Here is a 10,040-nt window from a genome sequence, read left to right on the forward strand (position 1 = left end):
ATTAAAAAAAAAAAAAAAAAAAAAAAAAAAAAAAGATTGTCACCAAATAAATGACACAGGTAATAAACATGCAATAATTTCCTCTTTACATCTAAATGACACCAGCAGCTAACACGACTGAGCATCTTCTGTGAGCTGGACACCCTTGAGATGTTCCAAGTACATATCATTAATGCTCCTTACCTGAGAAAGTAGATAGTATGAAAATCTGAGCACATCCAGACTCTCACCTTCTCCCCATGTGCCCTACCACCATCCTAATCCGGGCCACCACCCATTTTTCACAAGGGTCCTGCAAGTGTACTCTGCCAGGAAAACCACTCTCAATATTTTCCCTTGAAATCTCTTCACACTAGAGCTTCCCAAACAACTAGGCACTGGACCAGTACCAGGCAGTGGCCTATTAGGAGCTAGGCTACACAGTAGAAGGTGAACTCTGGACAAAGATTCACCTGCATTTAGAGCTGTTCCCTATGATGACATAGGAAACACACCAGATTCTCAAAGGAACTTGAATCCTACTGCAAACCATGCATGTGAGAGATCTGAGTCCTGTGCTGCTTTGGTCATCCCCAAACCACACCTCATCCATGAAAAAGTTGTTTTCCATGAAACTTGTCCTTGGTGACAGAAGGGCTGAGGACAATGCTGATGTGCATGACAGCCAGGGTCATCTCTGGAAGACACAAAAAGTCCTGCTGGACACCCACTGAGGGCTCCCATTTTTCTTGGAATAAATGGTAGACTCTTGGCCAAGCCTTACAAAGTCCTTTGCAGCTACCTTCTGCCCATGCAGCCCCATCTTGAGCCCCTTTTTCCCTTGCCCTGCAGGCCAAGTCACAGTGGTGTCCTTCCAGTTTGAAGTGATGGTTTTCTGCCACATGGCTGTTCAAAGTGCTTTTTCTGCTTTGCATGCTCATCTGCCTCCCTGGGGTCCTTTGGGCTGAGCTGAAATTCCACCTTGCCATATGTGCAGAAGATTTCCTTCTTCAGCCCCTCTACAGCTATCCATCTCCTCTCCATTTGTTCACTAGAACTCTGTCTTGTGTGTTTCCTTCTTAATTCTTACCATAGTTTGCAAGTGTTCATTGTTAGTTATTCTTTTTGTCTGGTTCTCCTGTGGGAAGCCAGCAATCCAGTAACAGAGGCCCCATCACTGAGCATTGCCACAGTGCCCAGTGTTCAGCACAATGCCTATTGCTCAACCATTTTGTGAGAAATATTTCTTGGATGAACAAAGGCATTCATTTTACAGATAGGAAATAAAGCTAATTGACTTGCCTGGAGATAAAGTGCTCTTAACAACTACTTTGGAAATCTGTCTTTGCAGGAGTGGGGTGGGGAGGAACATTCCAGTAGGATGTGAATAACAGTCTCTTTGCAAATTGATCATGTTTATTCAAAGCCCTTAAGTGGCTGTACTTGTCCTGTATCTCCTTGCTCCATACAAACTCCAAGCCTCAGTGACAACTGCCCATGTGCGAAGTGCATTCAGCTGTTAGCTCGAGGTAGTGTGGCAATAGTGGAAATTATGAAATGGTTGAAATGTGCTCATCATGGAGCACTTCTCTCAAGCACTGTCTTCCCTGCCCTGAGGGAAGCCCCTGTGTTTTACCAACCGAAATACAGTTGGGTCACTGATGGGATTTCTCTTTGTGCAAGGGGAAATGGTCACTCATGCCCATGACTGCAATCTCCCATGTGGCTATCTCTATTGGGGACAATTCAGTGATTCCTGATGGGTGGGTCCTCAAGTCTCTCTTACCTGAACAATCCTGCTGTGGTTCCCAGTGCACCTTGACACCCTGCCTCTGGCAGGCCCGGGTATAGGCCAGGAGTGATTCACAGTAACAGTTTCTGTGGACTGGACACTCACACATGTCTGTCACACAGGACCTAGGGGCCCAACAGAGACAAAGGAACATTTTAAAATATCACATCACCCAAAACTTGAAATATAACCTGCAGAAGGCCCTGGATGGATGGATGGTAATTATGAATGGCCAACAAGGACTATTTTACCCTGAAACATGGCACAAATATTCTGTGTGTAGCCTGGGTGCTGGATACCTCCAAGAAATGTGATACTCAGTTTCCTTCTACTACAGCAGGCCTGGCCAACAGATAGAAATGTTCTGCAATCCTCAGTGTTCAAAGCAGAGCCCTCTGTCCCTTTGTGGTTACAGAGCTATTGGTATACGGTTGGTGCCACTGAGGAGTTAAATTCCTACTTTGATTTCATTGTAATTAGCTGAGATATGAAGAGCTATTTGCACTGAGTGACCCTAGTGGAAAGGCAGTTCTTTGGTTATGGTCACCATTTGACTCACTACCACTGTGTGTGCAGCATTGACAAGAAAATGACAAATGCTATAGCAGTGACCTGTTTGATGAAAGCACAAAACCCCATGGCCTTCTGAGAATATGCAACTAGAATTCAGTTGGGCCGTATCTTAGAACTACAGTCTTTTAAGGAACACTAAATCTTCATTGTTTAGAATACAGGGTAACAAATGCCAATAAAGCAAACATTTCAGGCAGTTAATTAGACTGAAGGATGAAGATGACTGAATCAAGCTCTCCATAACTTAACTATGGAAAGGATTACCAAGAAGTAATTGAATAGATCTGTGCTTAAATATAAATGGGAACATTTTCAACCATGACAGCAAAGCCACACAGATGACCTCACATTGATGTATAATATTAGAGTTTACAAAAAGTGTTTTCCCATCTATTACCTCACCAACTAACAAACAAGGTATTGTGCTTTCTGCTTTATACATGAAGAGGTCATGTCACAAATGAATAGATGGGCCAAAAGTCACACTTTTAAGCAGAAAAAAGCAAATCAAATTACACTTTGTTACTTTCACAGAAATGTTCTTTTTATTATACCACTCAGCAACCATCATCCTTATCTTTGGACAAATTGACTACCTAACAATTTTTAGTTGACATTTATGCAAAAGGCCCCCAAAGTTAGTAAGACTAAATAGCTCTTATTGTTTTCTTGCCCTTGTTCAGCAAACTCTTCTCCACAGAATTAATTTCAAGGATGAACATAGAAAAAAAAAAACAATATTTAAGGTTACAAGTAGCACAGTTGATCCTAAAAAGTGATCAGGATGTGGCCCTCCCATGTCACCAGATCAACATTTTCTCTTGAAGCAGTACAGGATGTCCATCTGACTGTGAAGAGTGATCATTGTGGCCTGAGTAGGAGATGGCATAGAACCTGTTCCAAGTAAGAAATAATAACATAATCACACTCAAGGGCCCATAGTCCCACAGTAAACCTGAAAAGGTGTCACAGCAACTCTCCAAGATGTAGATTTAGGAAATAAAATCTTAACAATAACAACAAAAGAAGAGAGTTGAAAACGACATCCTATTTCATTTCCCTGACTGATGAGTGTTATTTAAGACAGGATAACTGGGACCCATCCCAGCGAGGGAGGTGAGATTAGGGAAGGCCTCTCTGAGATTTGTTCTCACTCCAGTCTGCTTTGGCCCATTCAGTGCGACCAGTTAGCTAAGACCTCCCCTGCCTGCACTACCACCATCTCCAGCAAGGAAGGGAGCTGTGCTTGAAACACCCCCCACCCCACTCTCAGACCTCCTGATTGTGCCAGTCCTTGGACCCACTTTGCAGAGGAATAGGTGGTCATAAAGGGTATTTTTCCGAGCTCCCAACTTTGAACATCTTTAAAGAAAGGGCATGGAAACCTGTAGTAGAATTGTATGGAGTTCAATCTGCAGGAGGTTGGGGAACTCAATCTGGGTCTTGCAGCCTGAGGTCAGTCTGAGTTGTGGGGATCTTCCATTGGCTAGCTGAGATCAGGGGATGTGGTTCTGCATATGGATGCACACGTTGCATATTATGAAAGCAGAGATATAGAATGAAAGAGGCCCTTCAAATCATTTTTTTCTTTCCTTTCCTCATTCCACTCTGCAAATTCTTTCATTCTTTTGTCCTCTTTTTCCAAGTCAGTCTCTTGTTCCACCATATCATCCCTCATCTCCCTTTCTGTCCTAACTCAGATTTCTTTTATCATTTTTTCTTTTTTCTTTATGTTCTTTTCTTCTGTCATTTTACCTCACTCATAGCTCAATAGTTTCAAGGGAAAGTGAGCCCCTAATACTGTCAAGGGGATATATATTCTTGTCCTTATTCTTGCACTCTCTCCCTTTTGAATTTAACAGTTTCCTAAAGATTGTAAAGTCATTCTATGTCCTCTGGCTTCACTTGAAACCTTCTCTAATTCTTTCACTTATCTACTGTTCTCATCCTAACTCTGTCTAAACCTCCATCCTAAATGGTAAAGATGGTATATTGAAAAGTGTATTCACTGCAAACATATTTTGGGCTGCTTCTTGATTTTAATTTAATTCACATGGTTTAAAGTTGATAGATTAATGACTACCACAAATGGTCAACTTGCAAGTTGTGCTTGATCCTATTGTGTTGCTGATTGCATCAACTGGGATGAAGGATTTTGATTGATTTAATGAGTTGCTTTCTCTGATATTATGAAAATGAGAATGTCTATGAGTCATTAGAGACTCAAAAGCTAAAGTGCAACTATATCAGGAAGATTTAAGTAATAACCCAGAAATTAAACCAAGGACAACCCAACAACAAAAATAAAAATGAGAAAATATTTAAGAAAGACATAAAGACAGATTTCCAGTTCACCAATGGCACACAGTAGGGCAAAAGAGAATGAAAAGTCTGATAGTGAAACACCAGGACACCCTGAACCCATAGCACAAGAAGTAACAAAACAGATCAATCAGGCTCTAGAAAAGTTAAAAACAGAAATAATTTCCCAGATAACCATAGAGATGGTGAGCAAAATGGAAGTCATGATTCGACATTCTAGAAGAGAAATGGACAAAAAAAATAGATGAGCTCAGGACCATGATAGAAGCCACAAAGGCCCAGCAGAAGAAATAAGTGGAAACAATGAATGCCCAAAAGAGGAAAGACATGGAATCCATAAAACTGATTCAAACATATATCCAGGAGATTAAACACTCTATTGAAAGTATTCACTGCAGACTAAAAGAATGCAAAGATAGAATCTCAGATATAGAAAATAGGATCGCAGTCAGTGACCATGAAAAGAGAGGTCTCTTAAAAACAGTAAGAGATCATGAGAAATCAATCCAAAAACTACTAGATGACACAAAGAAGAATAACATAAGACTGATAGGAATCCATGAAGTAGCAGGAGAAACTATAAATGACATAAATAAGCTGTTCACAGAATTAATGACAGAAAACTTCCCAAACAGAAGAGAAGAATTAGACATACAGATAGGTGAGGCATATAGGACTCCAAATAGCCACACACACAAAAAAAAAAACTACAGCTAGACATATAATAATCAAGATCCCAGAAACCCAGCAGTGAGAAAAAAGACACAAATCATACTCAAAGGAAAGCCCATCAAAATCACAGCAGACTTTTCAACACAAACTCAGGTCAAGGAGAGCCTGGAGTGAGGTATTTCAAGTCCTAAAAGAAAACAACCTCCAACTTAGACTGATGTTTCTTGCAAGACTCTCTTTCAAAATGGATGGGGAAATAAAATACTTCCATGACAAACAACACCTGAGAAACTTCGAGAACACCAAACCAGCACTACAAGGAATTCTAAATAATATCCTAGAAAAAGACAACAAAGGGCGCCCTCTCCTGCAGGCTGCATTCCACCATCTTCAGCGCCAGAGGGTCTTCTCGGCTGCACCCTCTCCTGCAGGCTGAGTTCTGCAATCTTCAGAGTCAGAGGGTCTTCTCAGCTGTGCCCGCCCCAGTGGCGGCATTCCCACCATCTTCAGTGCCAGAGGGTCTTCTCGGCTGGGCCCTCCCCTGCTGGTGCCACTGCTGCCATTTTCAGCACTAGAAAGGTAGCCATGTGGGCACCCCCGAACCCCCCCAACCTTCCCCCTCATGCTTTTAGACTTCCTGATTGTACCAGTCTTTGGACCTACTTGTAGAGGCAGAGGTGGTCATAAAGAGTATTTTGTAGTACCTTCAACTTTGAACATCTTTAAAGAAGTGGTGGGGGAAACTTATAGTAGAAATGAGTGGAGTCCAACCCTTTAGGAGGTCGGGGAGCTCAGTCTGGGCCTTACAGCCCAAGCTCAGTCTGCTTTGTGCGGTTCAGCCACCAGCTAGCTGAGATCAGGGGACTCAGCTCTGCAAATGGCAGCACATATTGTATATTATGACAGCAGTGATACAGTTTGAAACAGGCCCTTTAAACTCATTTTTCTTTCTTTTTTTCATCCTACTCTGCAAATTCTTTTTTTTCTTTTTGTTTTCTTTCTCTAACTCAGTCTCTTATTCCACTATAGTAGCCCTCATCTTTCTTTTTGTTTCTGTTCTTGTCCTAATTCAGATTTCTTCTTTTATTATTTTTTCTCTTTTTATGTTCTTTTTTATGTTATTTTACCTCACTCAAGGGTTACTATATTTCTATTTTGTTTGTTCTTTTCAAATTTAACAATTTCCTGATGATTTTCTGGTCATTCTATGTCTTTTGGCTTCATATGAAACCTTCTCTAATTCTTATACTTATCTACTCCTCTCGTCTTAACTTTGTTTTAAGCCCCCATTGTAAATGGTAAATATCCTTATTGAAATTTATTTACTGTAAGCATATTTTGGATTGCTTCTTGATTTTATATAAATTCACATAGTTTGAAGGGGATAGATTGATGACTACCATAAGTGGTCAGTTTGCAAATTGTGCTTCATTATATTGCGGTGCTGATTGTATCAATTAGGATAAAGGATTGTGAGTGATTCAATGAGCTGTTTTCTTCAGTATTATGAAAATGAGAATGTCTATGAGTCATTAGAGACCCATGGGCTGCAGCCCAACTATATCAGAAGATTTAAGTAATAATCTAAAGGTTAAAATAAGAATAACCCAACAACAAGAGTAAAAATGAGAAAATGCTTAAGCAAGATACAGGGACAGAATTCCAGTTCACCAATGGCAAATAGTGGGGTAAATGAGGATGAAAAGTCTGATAGTGAATCATCAGGACACCCTGAATTCAAAGCATAGGAAGTAACAAAACAGATCAATCAGGCTCTAGAGAAATATAAAACAGAAGTAATTTTGCAGATAATCATAGATATGACAAGCAAAATGAAAGTTATAATTCATGACTCTAGAACAGAAACTGAGAGGAAAATAGATGAGCTCAGGACCATGATAGAAGCCATGAATGCCCAGCATAAGAAAGAATTGGAAACAATAAATTCCCAATACAAGAAAGAAATGGAATCCATAGGATAGATTCAAACATATGCAGGGGATAAAAAACTCCATTGAGAGTGTTCAAAAAAGAATAAAAGAGTCTGAAGATAGAATCTCAGATATAGAAGATAAAATTGCAGTCAGTGACCATGAAAAGAGAGGTTTCTTAAAAACAGTAGGGGATCCAACATAGTGAAAATGACCATACTACCGAAACTGCTATATACATTCAATGCAATGCCAATTGAAATTCCAACACTATATTTCACAGAACTAGAAAAAAGAATCCAAAAATTCATTTGGAACCACAAGAGACCTAGAATAGCAAAAGCCATTATAGGCAACAGTCACATGGCACCAGGTGTAACAATTCCCAATTTGAAACTATACTACAAAGCCACTGTGATAAAATCAGCATGGTACTGGCAAAGAAATAGGCCTGAGGATCAATGGAACAGACTGGAAGACACAAAAACAAATGCAGATGTACTCAGCTACCTCATCTTCGACAAAGGAGCTCACCATCCTCAGTGGAGGAAAGATAGCCTCTTTAATAAATGGTGTTGGAAAAACTGGATATCAACCTGTCACAGATTAAAATTAGACCCTTATCTTTCGCCATGCACTAAATTAAAATCCAAATGGATTAAAGATCTAAATATTAAAACAGAAACATTAAACTTGCTGGAAAGTAAGTTAGGCAGAACTCTGGAAGACATTGGTATAGGAAAAGACTTTATGAACAAATCCTCAGTAGCACGGGAACTAGCAGAAAGAATCAACAACTGGGATCTCATCTTACTAAAAAGCTTCTGTACTTCAAAAGAAACCATTAGCAGAACTAAGAGACAATCTACAATGTGGGAAAAAATTTTTACCAGCTGTACCTCAGACAAAGGACTATTATCAAGGATATATAAAGAACTCAAAACAATCAGTCCCCCCAAATATAAAGACCCGATCCAAAAATGGGCATCCGAAATGAACAGACATTTCTCATACAAAGAAGTGAAAGCAGCAAGAAAATATATGAAAAAATGTTCCACATCACTGGTCATTCGAGAGATGCAGATGAAAACAACACTGAGATTCCACCTCACCCCACAAAGAATGGCTGCTATCAAGAAATCACACAATAACAAATGTTGGCGGGGTTGTGGGGAGAAAGGAACCCTCCTCCATTGTTGGTGGGAGTGCAGACTAGTGCAACCACTATGGAAATCAATATGGAGATACCTCAAAGAGCTTGGACTGGAGGTTCCATTTGACCCAGCCATCCCTCTGTTGGGTATCTTTCCAAGAGAACTAAAAGAATCATATCACAGAGAAGTATGTGCACCCATGTTTATAGCGGCACAGTTTGTAATAGCTAAATCTTGGAAACAACCTATTTGCCCATCCGTTGGAAACTGGATAAAGAAGTTGTGGTTTTTCTATAAAATGGAATATTACTCAGCCATAAAGAGCGAGAGAATAGATTCATTCATAGGAAAATGGATACATATTGAAGATATACTCCTAAGTGAAATAAATAAGTCCCACATGTGTAAATACCAAATAGTTTCCCTGGTGTGAATATTCTGCAACAATGCATAAGATTCTAATAAGATTACTGACATTTAGAAATGGGAGGAAAGGAGCTAAAGGTGTAGGGAAGGTGTGATACGTAGGGGAAGAACAAAAAGGGAAAAGAAAAAAATGTGAGAGAATGAAAAGATGAAAATAAAGTGTTTGTAGATGGGGAGGGGAGGAGGGGGTGAAGGGAGGGCAGAGGTAAGGGGAAAAAATGAGAATCAAGACTTGCCATGTAAAGGTACATGATCCCAACAATGAATGTAACTGTACTGTATCCCTAAATGTACCAATAAACTCAATAAAAAAAATAAATAAATAAAAACAGTAGGGGATCATGAGAAATTGATACAAAAACTCTTAGATAATACTAAGAAGAATAAAATAAGATAATAGGAATTCAAGAAGTAGTAGGAGAAAATGTAAATGATTTTAAAAAGCTGTTCACAGAATTAATTATAGAAAACTTCCAAACAGAGGGGAAGAATTTGACATACAGATAAGTGAGGCATATAGGACTCCAACCAGCTGTGATCAAAAAAAAAAAAATCTACACCTAGACATATAATAATCAAGATTCCAGAAACCCAATAGAAGAACAAAATTCTACAAGCAGTAAAAGACAAGAAACAAATTACATGCAGAGGAAAGCCTATTAGAATCACAGCAGACTTTTCAATACAAACCCTTAGGTTAAGAAGAGCCTGGAATGAGATATTTCAAGTACTAAAAGAAAACAATCTCCAAGCTAGACTAATGTATCCTGCAAAACTTTCTTTTAAAATAGATGGAGACATAAGATATTTCCAGGATAAAGAACACCTGAGAAACTTTATGAATACCAAACCAGCCCAACAACCAATTCTAAACAACATCCTAGAAAAAGACAACGAAGGTAACAACTCAATGAGTCCCAACAGAGCAAATCAAATAGGCAAGCCAAGAAACTAAAAGGAGAAGGCAAAAAACAAAACAAAACAAAACAAAAACATGATAACAATAAGTTAGTACATATAGGTTATAACCATCAATATTAATGACCTCAATTCACCAGTCAAGAGAAATAGACCAGCAGAATGGATTAAGAATCAAGATCCAATAATATGTTGTATACAAGACACATCTAGTGTAAAAAGAAGCCCATAGACTGAAAGTGAAAGAACAGAAAACTTCATGTAACAGAAGCC

General features: G+C 39.2%; 1 protein-coding gene across 2 annotated transcripts in view; it reads right to left on the reverse strand.

Moving 5' to 3' along the window:
- Nucleotides 1-10,040, reverse strand: part of LOC104868874 (BMP-binding endothelial regulator protein) — a 221,046-nt gene that overhangs the window by 4,148 nt on the left and 206,858 nt on the right. For both annotated transcript variants that reach the window (XM_010633862.3, XM_033760005.1), the window contains one exon: nucleotides 1,766-1,896. In XM_010633862.3, coding sequence (XP_010632164.1) covers nucleotides 1,766-1,896 — 131 coding nt within the window. The remainder of the gene's footprint in view (nucleotides 1-1,765; nucleotides 1,897-10,040) is intronic.

This window comes from Fukomys damarensis, unplaced genomic scaffold (genome assembly GCF_012274545.1).
Source record: "Fukomys damarensis isolate Sample0158 unplaced genomic scaffold, DMR_v1.0_HiC HiC_scaffold_38, whole genome shotgun sequence".
NCBI lineage: Eukaryota > Metazoa > Chordata > Mammalia > Rodentia > Bathyergidae > Fukomys > Fukomys damarensis.